The sequence below is a fragment of the Neopsephotus bourkii genome, unplaced genomic scaffold (genome assembly GCF_033783945.1).
Source record: "Neopsephotus bourkii isolate Nb327-2 ecotype Australia unplaced genomic scaffold, CSIRO-AGI_Nbou_v1 NB_1507, whole genome shotgun sequence".
Taxonomy (NCBI): domain Eukaryota; kingdom Metazoa; phylum Chordata; class Aves; order Psittaciformes; family Psittacidae; genus Neopsephotus; species Neopsephotus bourkii.
In genome coordinates this window covers 185376-205531 of record NW_026901983.1, presented here as the reverse complement: position 1 = coordinate 205531, position 20156 = coordinate 185376, and the positions used below count along the sequence as shown (strand labels likewise).

General features: G+C 42.3%; 1 protein-coding gene across 3 annotated transcripts; it reads right to left on the bottom strand.

Annotated features, from left to right (window-relative positions):
* Positions 1-202: 202 nt before the first annotated feature.
* On the bottom strand, positions 203-18822 carry HEXB (hexosaminidase subunit beta). Of its 3 annotated transcripts, none has more exons than XM_061369546.1 (13): positions 18483-18705; positions 15908-15973; positions 15094-15140; positions 14784-14894; positions 12579-12680; positions 10854-10983; positions 6608-6788; positions 5427-5513; positions 4758-4830; positions 3939-4113; positions 3010-3100; positions 2690-2794; positions 203-395 (listed from the first exon to the last, which is right to left on the bottom strand). In XM_061369546.1, exons 5-13 carry the CDS (start codon positions 12672-12674, stop codon positions 335-337), a joined length of 999 nt encoding a protein of 332 aa, XP_061225530.1. In that variant the 5' UTR covers positions 12675-12680; positions 14784-14894; positions 15094-15140; positions 15908-15973; positions 18483-18705; the 3' UTR covers positions 203-334. The 3 variants fall into 3 exon arrangements, 2 of the variants coding, with proteins under 2 accessions (XP_061225530.1, XP_061225529.1); XM_061369545.1 differs by lacking the exon at positions 18483-18705 and adding an exon at positions 17990-18204; XR_009727856.1 differs by lacking the exons at positions 203-395; positions 3939-4113 and adding an exon at positions 18225-18382 and having other exon boundaries at positions 18483-18822.
* Between the last annotated feature and the right edge of the window lie 1334 nt (positions 18823-20156).

The following is a 20156-nucleotide window of genomic DNA, read 5'->3' as shown; positions in this document are numbered from 1 at the left end:
TTATTACATAGAAAAGTGGCAAATGGTACAACACTTTGAAATAAAAATATGGTTTGCTTTTTATTTAAATAATAGTGTCATAGCTTTATTTTCCCTTAGGTTTAGAATGTAAAGAAACTGGTAACTCTGTGGTTTCAGTATTTCACAGTTGAAGAATCCCCATTTCTAATGAAAGCTAAAAACCGTAATCTTAACTCCCAACAAGAATGTCATGTAGCTTTATTCTAGAAGTTAAAATCTTAAGTCTTGGTTCAAATACCAAACTGCATGTACGTATATATATCCGTACCCCAGAGGCACTTCAGGCTCTGCGAAGAAGTCTTTGCAGCAGTTGCTATCCCCTTGCTTCATGGGCACAGTATCCAACAAACACAGGCTCGGCTGATATCCCACGGCTGTTAAAATAAAGTGGAATATGTATTATTATAATCAAACAACTATCTGATTGTGTAGGAAGGAAGAGAGATACTGGCACTCTACTTTAATCTTCATATAAACAAAACTACTTCCAAGAAATAACAGATGGCCTATTTAGAGTGTAAAAAAGGGCCCTATTCTACTGTTTATTGTACTTATGTACAGTTCTGTTTCAATCAGATGTACCAGGACATTAGAAGTTGAAAAGCTTAAATTCAGCGGCTAGGTGAAAAGCTTAAATTCAGCTGTCAGTGTTCTGCAAAGTGCATTGATTTCACTGAGAAGTCATACGAATGTGAAAATATGAATTCAGTGACATTTGATCATCCTGCAGACCCTACCCATAATGGTTCCTTCATATGTGGCTCTACTTACATAATTTTCATTCATTTTCAGAGGGAGGCAGTTTTGGTGAACATGATATTTTCCAGCTACACTATCATAAATTATTCTATTCTCATGTAGCCTTAAAAAATAAACAAAAAAGCCTGTAGCTTGTTATGTTGCAGTAAGATAGTACAGTGAAAGAACAGGTTTCACAGTTACAGTAATTGTAGTTGAAATCCTAGTGAGCTAGACCCTAACTGCTACAGTGTAGGATAATGTATGCTGGTGTTTAAATTGCACTTAAGAGCTGCAATGAAAGAAACTGAATAATGAAACAGCTCAGCCTAACTGTTGCTTGCCCAAGGCAAAACCTACTCTCAGTAAAATACAAGGTTGTTGCCCAGGCCTCTGGCATATAAGTCTGCCTTTTTGTTTCCCTTCTCCCATCGTCATTTCTCTGCAATTTGGGTTGCTGTCTCCTACAGGAAGCTGAGTTTAGATCAGAGTACTGTGAAAACAGTAGCTGGTATTGTTTCAACAGCAGTGGCTTTAGACTTGGATAGGCAGAGCTACTGTTCTTCCTGTGACCATGATCTAGCTGTTACAAAAGTTCCACCTACCCATCTGTCTGTCCCTGGTCTGCACAGGCAGAGCAAGACAGAGTTGTTTCTTTCTCTTTTTCAAAGCTCCTTTGGACTGCTACAGTTGCCACAGTCTTTAGATGCTGTGTATGAAAATGTCAGTAGAGACATAGTCCTTTGCTCATGCTCTAAGGGTACAACAGCCTGATCAAATAAGCTCTTGAGTTCACACAGTGCTAAGGAAGCCCCATATATATGAAAGGCAACAGAATTGTGGCTCCAAGGAATGCTCATTTCATTGGGGAAACCAAATGGTTTCTCTAATGTTTTTCTGGTTCAAAGCCAATATAAAAGGAATCATTTTCAGGAGGACATGTCCTTTTATTAACATAGTCTGTTTGTAACAGGAATTGTTCACTGCCAGCAAAGCAGTTTTAACACCAGGAAGTAGTTTAAGGCAAAAGTGTTCAAGAAGTACAAGGACTAGTCTTAGGCTGCCTCCCCATTCTGCATCTCTCATGCTAGCACTACCAGGGCAGCTACAATCACCTGTATAAGCTTCCTATACAGCAATACCAGTGTATTCTAAGAAAGAAGATGGAGGTGTAGCAGTAGTTAACCAGGGACAGTATGGTTTATTTCACTTTAAAATCCTAATCCTAGAGGTACAGCCACCATATACTTCACCGTTCAGTTGGATCAGTGTTTTCTCTAAGCCCCATCAAGACATGCACCATCCTGGTAAGCGGAGTCAAATTTGGACTTAAGACTTAGAAATTACTTCCTTCTACAACTGCAAATATACAAAGACAGCACTAGCAATTATTAACCAGTAACCTGTCTAGGTACTTTTGGGAAAGAACTACAAAGAGTATGTCATGGACCAACTTTGTTGTTTTTTTTTTAAATGGATTAAATTTTATCAGGGGCTCCTTCTCCACCCTTTTCAGTCCCTTATATATAGCAGTACCTGAAAGAATAGCTCTCCTGTCTTATGTAATCCTCCCACATACTCTTTAATATAATTTTTGTCTGAAAAAAAACACCCAAAACAACAAAACCCTAATCCCAATTATGGTGGTGTTTTTCCTTTAAAGGAAGGAGACAGAGATGGATTCTAGAATTTCACTAAAGAAAAAGTTCTGAAAATGTTAGTTATGTTAAGACAGGAGTTCTAGACTACTTTTGCATCTGTTCTTCCTCTTCTGTGGATACAAAATCCCTAGGGGATGACACTTACCTAGTCAGATTAGGCTGCTAGCTCTCCTCCCTTCCTTTCCAAGCCAGCAGTTTAGGCCTGTACTTGAACTCCATTTTAGCTATAAGGTGTGAGAAACAAGCTTTACTACAGCTAGTAATCTTACCGGAGCATGCGGCATCGATGATTAGTCAGTCTTTTATAAGCATCCTCTAAGTCAGTTACATTACTGCTGCTCCAGAGTCTTTCTCCTACAGCACTTGCTCGAGGCCTGTAAAGATATACTAACATTCAGAGTAGGTGTGGTCTGCAACCAAGAATGGGTTAAAGTTCTTAATACCAGGCCTTGCGTATACATAAGCATCAATATTCATATCTGCTCAGGTTCAGCACAGAGCACTGTTATCACTAACATACAGTCCTGCTGGATTCATTAACATTTCCTGTAGCTGTCTTTATAAAATCTAATGATAAAGCAGTTCATACCATAATCTTGGTGTGAGGTTAGTTGCATCCACAAATTCCCCCCATAGGCAGGCTTCTCCACCTATTAAAAGCTTTTTCTGTTTTTCAGATCCTGAATTCAAAAGCAGAAAGTTATAATTTCTATTTGCCAAAAAAATAGGCATATATCAACAATTTCATTTTCCAATACTGAGAGAGGATTAATGTTCAGTTGCTTGTTTTATCATATAAAATACCTATCCTGAGCACTAACTTGCTGTTCTGGTAGTCTTGTTACTGAATGCAAGAACTACTGGGCCATTTGTCCAGAGAATCAGTTTACATTGTTTGTTGGAAAGGATTTTACCCTTTATCCTCTGAAGACATTCCTCAGCTTTCTGACATTCTTCAGAGATTTTAGTCTTGTTTTAAACTGTTCATTCTGTCACACACAGCACATTCCTTGAAAAAGCCAAGAAGTCAGGTGTTCTCCCTAATCCGCTTTGAAAGCCTACCTTGCACAAAATGAACACCCCAAGAAAAGCATTAAGATGTTTGTATCAGCTTTAGCCAGAGGGAGAGAACACATCTTTTCTAGAACAGCCTGAGACTCCAGGAGCTTGCTAACGCAGGAATTCACTGTCCGTCTGCCAGCCATTTTGCACAACTCTGCCCCTAATGAGCGATGCATCTGGCCAACTAGACCAGCTTCCTACCTCATACAAACACCAGTGCCAGATTCTTGAGGAAGGTAACACTCCTGTGTGGAGTGGAAATGGAGAGTCGCAGTTTTCACTTTTCTTTGAGAATTTTCCAGAGTTCTAGCTGACATTAAGGTCCTCTGATGACAGTGTATCAGATTATAGTGACTGCACAACCACTCTAATTAGCCTAACTCTTTCCATACCGTACTCTTTCCTTACCAAAGACTTTCATTCATAGAACGTATATATAAAAAAAATGTAACAAACCAGGGAAGTTAAGTGGTTCGACGCTGTAGTATTTCTTCCAGTCTTGCCCATAACTAATGTAGTCTAAGTACCAGGGAGCTGCCAGGATAGCAGTGAACCCAGCTCCAGTAACACTGCTCAGTTCATGAGCATAGTTGTTTTCCATCCACACTTGAACTACAGTGTCTGGTTTCAGCTAAAAGGTGAAAAAAAAAAAAAACAAAAACAAACAACAAAACCCCAAAACATTAAAGACAGTCCTAATTGCTGTTACATTAGGGAAAAGGATGATGGATCTCAAAACTGTGTATTTTGTTTTGGAGAGGAATATTTTGGAAGTTCCTTTTGTCATTTCTGCCCCCTCCCCCAGTCTAAAGCTGATTAGCTCTTTGCTGGTTTTAAATAGAGTTTGCACTAGAGTGAGGCCTAGGTTATACTATAAACAGTTAATGCCCTAAGAGGGTTCCTACATGGACCAGTTATATGATCAGCTCTGAAAAGCTGAGCACCTGATGGTATTAGTGCAGATGCAGAATTACGTGAGGAGGGAAAGAAAAAAAAAAGGCAGCTCATAGGAACTTCCCTACCTTTTAGTGTGATGCTCTAAAGCATATTATGCTACCTGTGTCTACCTTTAATGCTGATGTTCCTGTTCCACCTATTTTACAGGTTCAGTAAATAATTTTAAGGTAGGCCTCACACCTCGGGACACCTGCTAAAGTCAGTAGTCTTGCTTTATCTCTAACAAACACAACCATAACTACTTAATAGTCTGCTTCAGATGCCTCTCACAATATTTTGCTGTTATGCGAGAGCACCTTACTTATCTTCCCATCTTACCTGTGCTTTGTTATCAAACACTTCTTGCCAAACCATGTATCCTTTGTTATAGGAGGAAACAATGTCCAAAATCCTAGAATTTAGAAATAAGATCAGGATGTGAACTTCAGTGAAACCAGTACAGGCACACAAAGTAGCAATATATTCTACCCTGAAGTATATCAGGCCTTTTCCAGCACTGTATAGGGTACCTAGAAAAAAAAGGGTTTTTTTTCTGGTTTTGGCTTTCTGTGCTCTGCCTCAAAAAGCATGTGACCCCATGCATAAGGATAGTCTGTGCAGTAACACAAACTGATGTTCACAACTACCAGCAACTCATACACATGTCTAAATACATGTTATTTAAGACCAAGAGAATTAAATGGCTGCAAAACCCTTAGGAGTTTTCCTACCCACCTTCTGTACCAACATTACAGCAGATACAGTCTGAGACATCCAATACATCCAGAGTGTGCATAGAACTAGCTTACCTGTCATTGTGTCCCACATTTTAAAGCTGTTAAATTTACACTCAGTGTATTAAAATACAAGAAAGTGGATACTCCCCAATACATAGCAATTTTTGAAAACAATATAGGCTAACCTATGTCAGCTTCAGTATCTGCACCTCAACACCACCCTCAAACAGTGGCTGTAAAAAGCTGAGCAAGAATTGAAAAACCAACATACTTCTGAATATAGTAAGATTCCAGTTTAGCGTAGTCAGTGCCAAATCCTTGCTTCTTCATGAACTCTTTCACATTGGGGTTAGATTTCCTTAAATAACAACAACAAAACTAATTAATTAAAACCAGACAGAATAATTTTGTTTTGTTTTAAGCCAGATTTCCCAGCCATTTCCACCTAGGTACAGCACACTAGCTGATGCCTTAGGCGCACCATTGCCTGGATTGCACAATAGAGCAGCAGGCTGACATGACTTAGTTTTTTTTGAAAGAGTTTCATCTTCATCTGAAGTAAATCCAATAGTCCTCTTTCTCTGTTAGAACTGCTGGAGTGCATGTGCCGAAGCAGCCTCTGGCAGGGTGCTTCCAACTCTTAAGAGCTCTGGGGTTCCTGGTTTCTCTGTGACTTTTTGTGAAGGTTACCAGCAGGTCTAGGAACTGAGCAGCTATAGATAATACCAGGGGATCTGAGGGGGTTACATAAAGCATTTGGGAAAATGCCCCCAAAAGCAAACCAACACTTTTCTGATAAAGCATTTGTCAGAAATTTTCTTTTTAAAAATTAAAGCAATTCCTGAGTGTTCAGATTTGATGTTTCAAGAGAACATACAAATACTAACAAGATCAATTTGAATACTCATCCAATTAGATCTGCTCCAAATTCTGTATTATTAGTTATTCTAGCAGAGTGACTCTACAATATTCAAACTGTGACCACAATAGTAAAAATCTACAACCAATTGAAGAACTCTGTTACTGTATGCCATACTACTTATACAAGCACACAGGAGTCAGTACTGTAATACTTAATGTTAGCAGATTTTCTGGAAGAGAGAACTCAATGGAAAGAACTGCTTTTCCTCTAAAACAAAGCATTTAAATGGTAATTATCTTATATAGTACATTTCTACGATGCTAGTTCTCATCCCTGCCAAGTTAATTTTCATAAAGAAATCCTTTGGAGTACCTGAACATTTGTGAAGCTACTAGCCAAAGCAAAATTCTGCACAACATCCTTGTTTGTTGAGGATCACAAGCACTCTGCCTGTAAATAGTTACAGAACTAGGAGTGGGGATCTTTGGGTAAAGCGGTGAAAACTGTTTCACACAACTGAGTTCCACAATTGGGCCATTTAGGCAGCTTTAAGAGGCACTATATATTCACTCTTTGAACTGTCACCGTACCAACAACTGAAGTTCACTTCATCTCCTCCCAAATGAATGTATGCATCTGGAAATACACTGCTGATCTCTTTGAAGAATTTAGTCATGAAGTCGTAAGTTGTATTCAAAATCGGATTTACAGGTCCAAAGGACCCAGTTGGCTGTTCTTCATTGTAACAAGGAGTGAGAAGATCTTTTTGACCTAATAGAAACAATTAATAGAGGATATTCAGTTCCATTCCATAGTTTGTATGCTAACTCTGCTAGCAGGAAGAGGCACCTACCTATATTAAAAAGGTTAATTATCATGACTTAAGTGCTCATCTATTCTAAGTATAATCAAATAGAGGTCAGATGAAATAACCTGACAAAAGTCAAAGAACCCTTTAACTGGAAATCAAGACTCCGACTTTCAGATCTGTGATTTAACACACATTAACTTATGGAGCATGTCATTAAACACAGCTTCTGGATGACTATTTGAATAAAAAACCTTTAATGTATCTAAAGGAAGCCAATTAGAAGGAAGCCAAATAAAATGAGCATGCTCCAGAGGCCTCTCCTCTTTTTATTCACAGTTTCACAGTATGCTAGAGATTGGAAGGGACCTCAAAAGATCATCTAGTCCAATCCCCCTGCCGGAGCAGGAACACCTAGATAAGGTTACACAGGAACGTGTCCAGGCGGGTTTTGAATGTCTCCAGAGAAGGAGACTCCACAACCTCCCTGGGCAGCCTGTTCCAGTGTTCCGTCACCCTCACTGAGAAGAAATTTCTTCTCAAGATTAAGTGGAACCTCTTGTGTTCCAGTTTGTACCCATTACCCCTTGTCCTATCATTGTTTGCTACTGAGAAGAGCCTGGCTCCATCCTCGTGACACTCCCCCTTTACGTATTTATATACACTAATAAGGTCACCCTCAATCTCCTCTTCTCCAAACTATAGAGACCCAGCTCCCTCAGTCTTTCCTCATAAGGGAGATGCTCCACTCCCTTAATCATCTTAGTTGCCCTGCGATGGACTCTCTCCAGCAGGTCCCTGTCCTTCTTAAACTGAGGAGCCCAGAACTGGACACAATATTCCAGATGAGGTCTCACCAGGGCAGAGTAGAGGGGAAGGAGGACCTCTCTCTACCTACTAACCACCCCCCTTCTAATACACCCCAGGATGCCATTGGCCTTCTTGGCCACAAGGACACAGTGTCCGCTCATGGTCACCCTGTCGTCCACCAGGACCCCCAGGTCCCTCTCCCCTACACTGCTCTCTAACAGGTCGTTCCCCAAACTATACTGGAACCTGGGGTTGTTCCTGCCCAGATGCAGGACTCTACACTTTCTCTTGTTATATTTCATCAAGTTATTCCCCGCCCAGCTCTCCAGCCTGTCCAGGTCTCACTGGATGGCAGCACAGCCTTCTGGCGTGTCGGCCACCCCTCCCAGCTTAGTGTCATCAGCAAACTTGCTGATAGTACACTCAATTCCCTCATCTAAATCATTGATGAATATATTAAATAATACTGGTCCCAGTACCGACCCTTGAGGCACTCCACTAGATACAGGTCTCCAACTAGACTCCGCCCCATAGACTACAACTCTCTGGCTTCTCTCCTTCAGCCAGTTCACAGTCCACCTCACTACCTGATCATCCAGACCACACTTCCTCAATTTAGCTGTGAGGATGCTGTGGGAGACTGTGTCAAACGCTTTGCTGAAGTCAAGGTAGACCACATCCACCGCTCTGCCATCATCCATCCACCGTGTTATTTCCTCATAAAAGGCTACAAGATTGGTCAAGCATGACTTCCCCTTGGTGAAGCCATGTTGACTGCCCCTCATAACCCTCTTATCCTTGATATGCCTTAAGATGGCACCAAGGATAAGGTGTTCCATCACTTTCCCAGGGATGGAGGTGAGGCTGACTGGTCTATCGTTACCAGGGTCCTCCTTCTTGCCCTTTTTGAAGACTGGAGTGACATTTGCTTTCCTCCAGTCCTCAGGCACCTCTCCCGTTTCCCAAGACTTGGTAAAGATGATGGAGAGCGGTCTAGCAATGACCTCCGCCAGTTCCCTCAGCACCCGCGGGTGCATCCCATCTGGACCCATGGATTTATGGATGTCCAGATTGCTCAACTGGTCTTTAACCCATTCCTCATCGACTAAGGCAAACTGCTCCGTTGACCTGACTTCATCTGAGGTCTCAGCGGTACAGGGCTCTTCAGGACTGCCTCCGGCAGAGTAGACAGAGACAAAGAAGGCATTCAGTAACTCTGCCATCTCTGTATCTTCTGTCACCAGGGCACCCATCCCGTTCATCAGTGGGCCTACATTGCCTCTGGTGTTAGTTTTATCTGCCATGTATTTGAAAAAGCTCTTTCTGCTGTCCTTGACCCCTCTCGCCAGATTTCATTCCAAGGAGGCCTTAGTCATCCTAGCTGCCTTCCTATATCCTCTAGAAGCAGCCTTATATTCTTCCCAAGTGGCCAGCCCCTCCTTCCATGACTGTAAACTCTCCTCTTCCACTTTAGCATACCCAGCAACTCCCTATTTAGCCACGCAGGTCTCCTGACCCTCTTCCTTGACTTCCTAAGTATTGGGATGCTCTGATCTTGAGCTCGGAAAAAAGCAGTCCTTGAATGCCAACCAACTATCTTGGGCCCCTTTACCTTCAAGCAGCCTTGCCCATGGGATTTCCCCTAGCAATTGCTTGAAAAGGCCAATGTTTGCCCTGCTAAAGTCCAGGGTTGCGATTCTACTTGCTATTCTACTGGTCCTACCACACAAGATCCCAAATTCCACCATCTCATGGTAGCTGCAACCAAGGCAGCCCTCAACCTTCACTGCTTCGCCCAGACCCTCCTTGTTAGTGAGGATGAGATCCAGCAGCGCTCCCCTCCTGGTTATTACTCTGCTTTGTTAACACCCAGGTAGGTGGGAGCTATATGGCTTGAGACAGATGTCCTACCCTGGTCTGCCAGGAATTTACACAAGAAAGGAAGGTTAGACAGAGACCAAAACTAAGCACTAATTCTTGAGTCAAGATATGTGAAGCAACATGAGCCAAAATTGGAAAAAGTTTATTATATGTAGGTTGGAGATTTCCAAGTCCAATTTATTTGGTAAACTGTGGTTCCAACAGCAGCAGTTTCCTGGCTGCTTGTTTCCTACTTTGAGCACGTTTTCCCCAAACAGGGCCCTAGTGGTAGATTGTTTCAACTACCATCCTCACATGCCTTAAGACTTCTCAGTAATAACTTGAATTTGAACGTAGGCAAAGTATAGCTACCCACGTTCATAGGAAGAACCAAGCCTGGCTCCTGTGCATCATGCTAAAAAAGCTATTCTACAAGAAGCTATCAGGAACAATTGATTTTAGGCAAGGGAGCCGAACCTTGCTCTTAATATGAATGTAGACTCTCATGTATCACCAGGCAAGCCGCTGGCTTTTCTTAGTGCTCTAAAATAGCAAAGACCACATGAGATGAAGTCTTAGAAAGAATGTTCAGCAAATTTAGTTTTTGCCTTGCATCCTTCCTTCTCATTTTAAATTCATGAGAAACAGCCTGAGGCATCTTCCAACATTGTAGCCACATCCCCACTGGATGAGCGCAAGTTTTACCCCATGGTTAAAGCTAAAGCTATGAGGTGCTAGAAAAATCTCCATTATTTCCAGTTTGGCCAACACCATCTTACATTAACTGCAGTGAAATCACAGTCAGTGTGCTTTGAATTAAGGCAAAAAATTGCTTGGTCCTTGAGTACACTTGGACACCACCACTTTCAGGATTCAGTTCTCTGTCAAAAGAAGTATTACTCTGAAACCCAGAAGACAGAGTATAGAGGCATCCAACTTTGCTATGTTTTTACACTGGCAGATTACCAGCTTACTAGTAGACGGAAGCATCAACCACTTCAAAAGAACTTTTCCAAAGCAAAAATCTCTATACTAGAGACAGCAAGTCAGTATTTCTAGTCACTGCCTTATTACTCTAAACTCAAGAGTACTGGATGGGGGAGAACAACAACAGGAGTCTAAGGCAGACAGGATATAATCTGCATCACACACACGTCCAGCACAAGAAGTGTCAGCTTTCTCCACTCACTTTAGTTCTTCTAACACATAAACATCATGACCATCACCAAGTCTGGCCCTTGCTTGCCTCTTACCCAGGGCCTTCCGAAGCACTTAAAAGGCTGGTTTTCAACATTTTATTTGCTTGCTACACCCCACTTATCACAATCTCTTAACCATTAATACTTTTTTGGACATACCTTTTCCCCAAGATTGCGTGTGTCCTGGGGTATCAAATTCTGGGATAACTCTAATGCCTCTTAACCGGGCATACTCAATCACAAGATGGACATCAGAAGGAGTATAGATGTGGTTATAGGAGTATGCTCCCTGTAAACACATTTAGAGGCAGTTTACAGAATGTTATACCAGCAGCTCACAAAATTGGGATTGAAGTGTTATAGTTTAGACAACAGAGCAGTTTTACAAGTTGTCCTTTTCTGGTTTATCACATGCACGACTGCACTTGACAGAACTTTCCAGTTTACTAGTAAGAAAAACAAAACACAAGTATTAAAGTTAACCCCTTTTCCCACACTAAACCAGGTTTCCTGAGGAGACCATCCTATCCTCCTTAGCTCACAGTTACTGAAGAAAACAGAAAAGTTAGTTTCTATTCTGTCAGACTTTTTGAAAGATACATTTTTCAGTTCTTCTGTACAGAGGCAAATTAGTTTTCCCTTCCACCTCTGCATCATCAGTTCTGAAACATGGGGCCCTTGCTACATGACATGCAAGACTAATGGAAAAACTCTGCTGAGTCGGAAAGAATAGTGTCTTCTTCCAACACCTCTGCTTGTCAGGTTTGATACAGTGACCAATTTAGCATCAGGGCACGTTTGTTTTGTGACACTGAATTTGAACATTATTCCATTCCCATGCAGCCAACAAATGTGACAAATGAGCCACTCTGCTACAGTTTGGTGAAACAGATGCTTGCCAAAGAGCCAAACTACATCATGACTCCTCATGATGAATAGCATCTTAAGCTTCCATTTATCTGGAAACAGTTTCCACAGCTGAGTTACTCAAAAAAGACAATGGTAAACAAGAAGCCTTTCAAAAGACTATTAAGACAAAGGCCATCTCCCTCTCCAGCTGTCAGTGGGGAATAGGACAGAACTCCACAGCCCTGTACTAGGAAAAATAATGTGCCTGTACCATGCAACATTTACAATTTCAAATTATAAAATTATTCATGGCATCTGCTCAAGCATTACCTAGATAATTTTCATGAGGGTCAGACTCCTGCAAGAGTTCTAAAACAGAATCACAAATTTTGTGCTTAGACTCAATCTACTTAATTATTCATGCTTGACTGGCTACTACTGTACCATGACTGAACAAGAACCTCATGATAGCTTTCAGTAATTAACAGAAACTGCTGTGAATCTGGAAACACAGAGATACATCACACTATAAATGTTCTAGAAAACAATCTCTCACTTTTGGACCTTTTATAGACATGTTATGTTTTGTAAAGTTAACTAGATCTCAGACAGGGCAAAAGTACTAATATTGTAGTGGTCCTAAACCTAGAGCTGACAGGAAAATCTCTTACATTTGTTGGAGTGGCAGGAAGTCTACCAGTTAAATAACAGAAATCCACCAGTGTTCACCACAGCAGCTTATTTGCACACCACTACTGCTTGAAGACCTGCAAACCCCGAGGATCACTGTCACCAGCAGATTTGCACAAGAAGAGTTAGGAAGGTCATTTGCCATGCACCCACCAAGGAAGAGTTGAACATAGTCCAACAGACACTCAGGTAAGGATCCTAAACTTCGATTTGCTGGTTACTGGTCCTCTGGTACTGTTTCATTATCAGCCAAAGCGCATGTATTTGGTAGGCTCTGCATTTTATTTTAATGAAACATGTGCCTGATTTCTGCCCTCCCACCCTGCTCCAATGATGTTTACTCACCTTGTCACTTAACTCAGGGAAATAAATGCTCTGGTAAGGGAATGACTGATCATCTACTATATGCCAGTGGAGAACATTGAACTTGTTAAAAGCCATGGCATCCTGTGACAAATAATACAACAGTCTAGTTAAGCACCTCACTCTCACAGAAAACCTATATGAAAATGGTGGTCTTGTCCCAGTATATCCTGCATGCCTAAAGCAACAACAACAAAAAGAACCCCAACAAACAAACAAAACCAAAACAAAACCCAAAGAAAAAGCATACCATGTTTTACCATTTGGTATATCCCTACCCATTACTGGTTTCTGCAGAATCCATTTCAAATGTATACAAAATCAAACATGCATTTTCCCTGCAGAAGATAGCATTCCCCTTGTATTTTCAGTCAGACACTGTCAGTAGTACCCTTTTTTGAACTTGAAGATGTTAACACACTTATTTTAGAATTATGACTCCAGATGGACAGTTACACACATACCCTGATTCATGCAGGTTTATTAGTTACCACAAGTATTGTGTGCTCCATGCAGACAAAGTAAGTTCTCTACATTGTCCATGACTGAGTAATTGCAACACAGTTGCTTCCAATCCCTTGCCACAAAACAATTACTTTCACCCCTACTCATTCCTTTTTTTCACCGACCTGGGTTTAAAGAAGTGATAAATCTCTACAAGAACCCCCATCAAATCCAAACAAGGACTTATATTTTGTCCATTCCCCCCAAATTATCTTGTCTGTTTTATTAGACAGCATAAGTTTTAATTACCAAATGTCTTCATGCATTTCTATCAAATACCATCTTTCCACATAGAAAATTGTATCTCCTAACCTTCACCTCAGCCACACCTTCCTCAAGAAGGGTGCCCTTCCTGGAAATACAGTACAACAGCTGAACACAAACAAGAAATACACTTGAACTGCTGCCTTAAGCATCTAATTACTACATGTAGTGAACGGATTACTGCTACTTTTTATTAGGATGGTTTGAATTCAAACAGGTACAGAGGTGGGAAGAAACACACACCTGTTCTTAAATCAGCAGAATTACAAGAAGTGTAACTCTGGTATTAAGTGCCACAGACATAATTTAAGGAAACAAAACTGTAACAAGAGTTACAGAAACACAGCAGTGGTTGGTAGTCTCAAAAGTAATGTTACTCTTCTAGAAAAGACCACAAATATTGACACAAGTAACTACTTGACTCTTTGAAGCACCTTCCCCTGCAAACGGAACACTAGGCAAAACACTACCTGCTGAAGGGGGACTAATCTTAAAGGAAAATACAAGTGGTAAATACCTATGGAGGGGCAAGTTCTGAGCATAGTTCAAGGACCTCAGAAATGAAGACCTGTTTTACTTGCACTCTCTTTCTGCCCATCTTAAGCCTGCCCTGTAGAGCTCTGCAACACGAAAGGGAAATTTCTGACACTATTTCATCTTGAAGAGACAAGAAATTGCATATTCCAACACTCAAAGGTTTCTTCATTTCAACCCACCAAATAAGCCCTGCAACAAGGATTTCAACAGCAGAAAAGGGGAATAAAAAACAAAAAGCCCCAAAGCTATGAGTACACAAATTTATCACCTTCCCATCAAAGTGGGACCATGCAGTTCTCAGTGTGCTTACTTAAGCTCTTTTTATTTGGGTTTTTGTTTGTCTGTTTGTTGTTTGGTTGTGTGTTTTTTTCTTTTTGAAGGGACGCAGTGAAAGAAAGCAGTAGCTTTCAGTGAACATTTCCAACTTTCCCCCTCGCTCTGTACTACTGAACTACTGGCTTGATCTTAGCAGTCTAAGAAAGGACTACCAAAACCTGGTTATTGAAAAGATGGAATTTTCCTGCAGCCACTGGCACTGAAGCTAGGGCTTGCAAGGTCTCCCATGTATTGCTTGGTGATAAGTCAGATGTCTCAAAACATGCTTCCAGGAAATATCTGAGCTGGTTTAGGCAACAGAAAATACAGAAAGTCCAAGGTACCACAAATCCCAGTCCCCTTTACAGATTTACTAATCCTGAGTCTGCACACCCAGCTGCTCTCCAGTGTATGTTCTGACCTTCACTTAGCAAAGTTCAAGCTGTCCTTTTAGAAGTCAGCCAGAGGAGACAGGTTCTCCTTTCATACCAGCTCCAGCTGCTTTCAATGAGCAAAACACAGCAACAAAAAGCATTTATAATTAATGATATAAAATCACCCACTTACCAGGTTTGTGAGGATAGATTTCACTGGTAAATAATGTCTTGAAGAGTCTAGTAAGATTCCTCTATGAGGAAATCTTGGGAAATCATCAATTTCAGATTCATTGACAAGAAACTACGAGAACAAGATTTAAAAATTAGAATTCCCATTTTATTTTCATCATACTTAATTTTCAGCCTGTTAACAACTTTTCAAAGTTAATTTTTACTGAAAAAAATGTTTAATGAACCTAGTAGCTATGCTGTTTCTAGAAAAGCACCTAATAAGGAATGTAGTTGTCTTATCAGGACTGTGGTTTAATAGCTATACTTACGCTTCCATAGTCATCCTCATGAACCAACTGGCTGAAGGTTTCCAAACCTGGGAAATAAAAAAAAACAAGAAAGAGATCTGGAGTATAACCCAGTACTTGTCCTTCAAGTTTTAGTTAAAAACAGGACCAAAACTATTTACAGGCATTCACACAGCTAGAAAGAATGTAGCTGAGTTTGTTTCTCTTCAGCAGTTTCCTTAATTGCTCAAGCACCACAGTTAAATTCCAAAGGGAGAACCATTCAAACTCTATTTTATACACAAATACTGAATATTAGCACTGTAGCTCAGCTGTACCAAATGAACACTTGAACAGTGTGGAAGTTACTGAGTGTAAGGCAAAAATCTCTGGTGTTGTCAGCATCTATTCCTGTCATCTCTGGAACTAGTGAAGTTTCTAACTGAGCATGAAAAATCTGCTAATTTGGACTAACATTCCAGCAAGCACAGCAGACTGAAACTTCAGCGTATGGTCTTCTTGGTGATGTGTCCACCATGTTCAATCATCAGGTGGCGTCGAGAATGATTTTTTCAACTGCAAATCAGAGAGCTTTTTAGCACCTATGATTTAATTGGTCTAACTGATTTCAGGCACAGCAAGTGCCTGATAGTGTGCCACTGGATCTGAGATGCCAAGCACCCAGACTGAAGGTGTGACCAACACACGTATGTGCACTCTTCCAGCCTCTCTGCCCAAGCATACTTCTCATGAAGGACTGAATGAGGGCAAGGCTCAGTGGTCAGCTGGTTCTTGTCCACCATGGAATTTGTATAAACCCAAAACAAATAGCTCTATAGGAAAAGTATCAGCTTACCTCTTAAAGCACCCCATACCTCATCTGCTTTCAGTGTAGCCACAGGCTCGGTTACAGTTAAATGATCTAAAGAAAAGAGAGAAGTTATTCCTCAAGAAAGCACAGACTGACAGGATGATGCTAACCAGCATTAGAGATCCTTCAAGTGCCACATCTCTATTTATTTTTTCAAATCCTAATCAATGCTGTTTTTAATTTATGTGCTCCTGAAATAATGCAAGCTACTGGTCAGAGAGTCAAGAGTTAATCAGTAAAATGATAAAACAAATATGGTGCTTAATAATGGCAATGTCAATGGCACACAGGCCAGAATTACAGCCAAGTTTCACCCAACTGTCAGTGGTGAGACTGCCACACTGGAGGGAAGGGATGCCACCCAGAGAGACCTCAACCGGCTCAAGAGGTGGGGCAGTGCAAACTTCAAGAAGTTTGGGTGGAGCTTTGAGCAACTTGGTCTAGTAAAAGGTGATCTTGCCCATAGCAGGGGGGTTGGAGCCAGATGATCTCTTGAAGTTCCAACCCAAAATATTCTGTGATTCAGTGGAAGCACAGCAGGTAATAGTTTTGCATGTAAAACACAGGTGATAAGGGCTGGGTAACTAAACCAGTCCTAACTGCAAAGTTTAATTCTTTTACCTTCCTTTTACATAGATTCTGCTTACATAATTTTTTAGAGATATAGCTTGTCACGTAATATTGTTAGGTGCTTTGTATAATGGTCTAATTACAAAGAGGAAAAAACCCCAAACAAAGCCCAAACCAGACCGTACAATCTAACGAGCATATGTACAGGGCAGCAAGATCAAGTAAGGTAAGTTAAAAGAAGAATGCTATCTGAAAGTGTCCATAACAGTCCTCCTTTAAGTTCGAGTACTGAAGTACAGTACAAACGACTGTATGAAAAAAAAAACCAAACCAACAAAACAACACCAAAACCCAACCCCAAAACATTTTGGTTTTCCATTTAAAGTGATTCAGTAAATTTTAGAATTTTAGTGAAGAAATAACTTCTAAATCCATTTTTTAAAATTACATACATATATATAAAAATAAATTCTATCTACAAATCTACAGGTTTAGATTATTATTTAAACATCAAAGCAATAATAAACCGACCAGAGTTGCACACTCAAACTGGCAGAGAAAAAAAATCAGGATTAAATTGCTGTTCAGTGATTTATTGGGTCTGCCTCAGAATGAAAGTTATACGGTTAAAACATTTATCTCAGTTACCAGACAAAACCCATTCAGGGACATGAAGAAAGTACCTCAAGTTTCCATTTTAACCTAAGCACAGATTGCTTATACTGGAATTTTTGGGTGAGAAAGAGAACTTAGAAGACTACTGGAATCTCCACAGGTCTTTCTGTGCTAATTTGTAGTTCAATCAGGATTTATTTCTGAGACAGCAGACTTTTTTTCTGAGTGTGGAACAAGTTTTTTAATGACTATTTGAAACTTTTTACATAAACAGGCAAGAAGACAGCAGGCAAGAAGATAACTTGTACTTTGGTTACATAGCCAATATTCTTGCTATAGAATATAGTTACTGACTCATCCATGCCATCTCTATTAAGAAAAGGAGTCAAACTGCTCAATCCAGCAAATGACTAATAACTGCGTATTTCAGCATATGCCCTCTGAGCAAACAGAAAAGGAAAACCTTGCTGAAGTTTGGCGAGCTCAGCTTACTATATGAGGAAAACTCTTATGTTATTTGTAACAGAAAACTCGTTTTCTACAGCAGAGGGAAAAAATGACTGTTCTGAAGAGTGGAACCTAAAAATCACAGGATCTGACAGATTCTCTAACAGATGAGAAGAACCAGTACATGAGCCATTGTTGTAGCTTTCAAATATAGTTATTTCTAAAGACAGCAGATTAATAAGTAAATCTGGCCTTCAACACCCTGTACTGAAAGAAGGGATGATCTCCTGACTACAAATAGATTTCACCATACATAACAGGGCAGCGCATGGCAAGATACCTCTGACTCTTAATGACAGCTACTAGGAAGGGTAGCAGCAGGTAAATGAACTGAATCTTAGTTAAACTGCAGGAATCACAGGCTACCCTCCTAACCAGCTTTATGATTCACTGCGGGCTGAGATTCCCACAGCATTAAGAGCAAGACTTGTCTTCCGGTCGTTACTATTGTGAAATGCTCCCGAGCGCCACCGTGAGCCTGTGGTTTGCAGTTCCTTAAAAACACCCTATCTGCTGACTCCTACACCGGACACGACTGGGGCACAAGCGCTGACGATGTGAGCAGTACGAGAAGATCGACACGCGGTGCCCGGCTGTGCGGGGTACTCACAGGCCTCGCTGGAGCCGAGGTGCGGGTAGCTGTGACAGCCGGAGTGCTGGGACTCGATCACCACCTGCAGCTGCAACAGCTCGGGCTCCGCTCGGCCCCCGAGCGGCCCGCGGCTCCGCATCCGCCAGCGGGACTGTCCGAACATGTACTCGTAGTACCTGCCGGGGAAGCACAGGCGCCGCGGGGGCCCTGAGGTAACCGCTCCCGCCTCCGGGCCGCCACCTGCAGCCCCCCACCCCGCGTCCCGCCGCCACTCACCTGCGGAAGGCGTCCTGCAGCAGACCGCAGGCCGGCCCCGCCGAGGAGCCGGGGCCGTGCAGCAGCTGGAAGCGGTCTGGGGCCAGCTGCAGCTGACGGCGCGAGGTGCGGACCCACTGCGGCAGAGGCCACAGCGAGTCCTCGGGGCCGGCCCCGGACGCGTCCCCCCACTCGGCCGGCTCCGGCCCGGGTTCGGCCCGCGGGGCGCCGTGGCGAAAGCTGGTACTCACCAGCACTGCGGACACGAGGAAGAGCCCCATCAACAGCCCGGCCAAACCCATGGCTCTGCTCATAGCACCACAGCCGCGGCGGGTTCGCCAGCCCGCGGCCACTAACTCAAAAGGCAGCTCGCCCCTCCTCCGCCATCACGGGGCCGAAGGGGGCGGGCTTTACGAACGCCCGCCTGCTGCCGCGGTTGCCACCGGGGAAGTACCTGCCGCGGGAGCGGGGCCGCCCCTGCCGGGGGGGGGGTCTCGTCGCTCAGGGGCATAGTTCGGTCGTCGCGTGAAACCGCTCGGGGGAACAGCGAGAGAGCGGCGCTGGACCCGAAATTCTGAGCGGTTTCATTTCTGTGTGGAAAGGTCGCTACATTCTTATGAAGGGGAAATCCACACATCTCGTGTACTGATGCAAATCCAGTCTCAGGAGAAAGCACTTTTTAACAGGCTGCAGACTGTGTTATAAGCTATAGCATGAATAAACAGAAGCCTGAGTTGCAGTGAAGCATTTCAAGCTTTAACCAGCAAACTAGGTGTTCTGATATCTCAATTCAAATTTTTGAAAGCTATTGTGAAGTGTTCAGAAGGCAAATCAAGCTTCTGAAAGCTAGAAGGCACAGTGGGGAGGAATTCGGGCTTTAGGCCAGGCCTAACTGAATGATTAATGCAAACTCCTGAGGTGTCATGGCTGTGGCTTTGGCTGGTGCAGCAGTTCAACCCCTAGAGATGGGGGAGCTGACACCTGCATGGTGTGAACTGCAGTGTGACTGAGGAGCTGGTCAGTCATGGTTCCCTGGGCAATGTAGAAGGGTAACTGTGGTGTAACATGGTCTGGGTTACAAAATAGCCTCTTAAAAAAACAACAAACTAGATAAGAGTGTCTCCGTACTGAAGGTACCATCTGTTTGCAAAGAACACTTCTTGCTGCAGAATTACCAAGAAGCAGTAGGTAGGGTTTGTCCTCTTTCAGCCTATGTCCCTTTGAGAGTCTGTGGGAACAGTTCTTATTTCCTCCAGGAAGGCTCCCTGGGAGACGCTGGTGGTTTGCTCACCTAGTGAATCACTGCAGGGCTGGGCTGCGTAGCCGTTTAAGAGGTGAGTCCCAGCTGTCCCCAGCTTGGTCACACAATCAGATTTATGTGATCCAGATCCTGGACTCAGCAGGTCCAGGAAGCTTATCTAATCTCACCCCCTGCCAAAAAAAGTGATGGCACACTAGGAACAGGGGGAATAAACTGCAGGATGAGAGGATGGTTGGGACTATGCCAGGCTTGTTTAGACCATGAACTGCACCTGAAGGGAATGAATCAAAACACACCAGTTTTGTTAGTGGCTGTGTAAGCTAAAATGCTAACTTGTAAATTAAAACTGCTCTGTTAATTGTAAGCTGTCAACTGAGACTACTCTGGTGACAGCAAGATGGGGAGGTGCTGCCTTGGGTATGTATAAAACGAGG

Coding starts and splice junctions, on each gene's coding strand:
- HEXB (XM_061369545.1), bottom strand. CDS start 18,029: ATGCTGTGGGAATCTCAGCCCGCAGTGAATCATAAAGCTG. Junction 12,681..14,783: donor AATCTATCCTCACAAACCTG/GTAAGTGGGTGA, acceptor TATTTGTCACAG/GATGCCATGGCTTTTAACAA. Junction 6,789..10,853: donor CACGCAATCTTGGGGAAAAG/GTATGTCCAAAA, acceptor TGTTTCTATTAG/GTCAAAAAGATCTTCTCACT.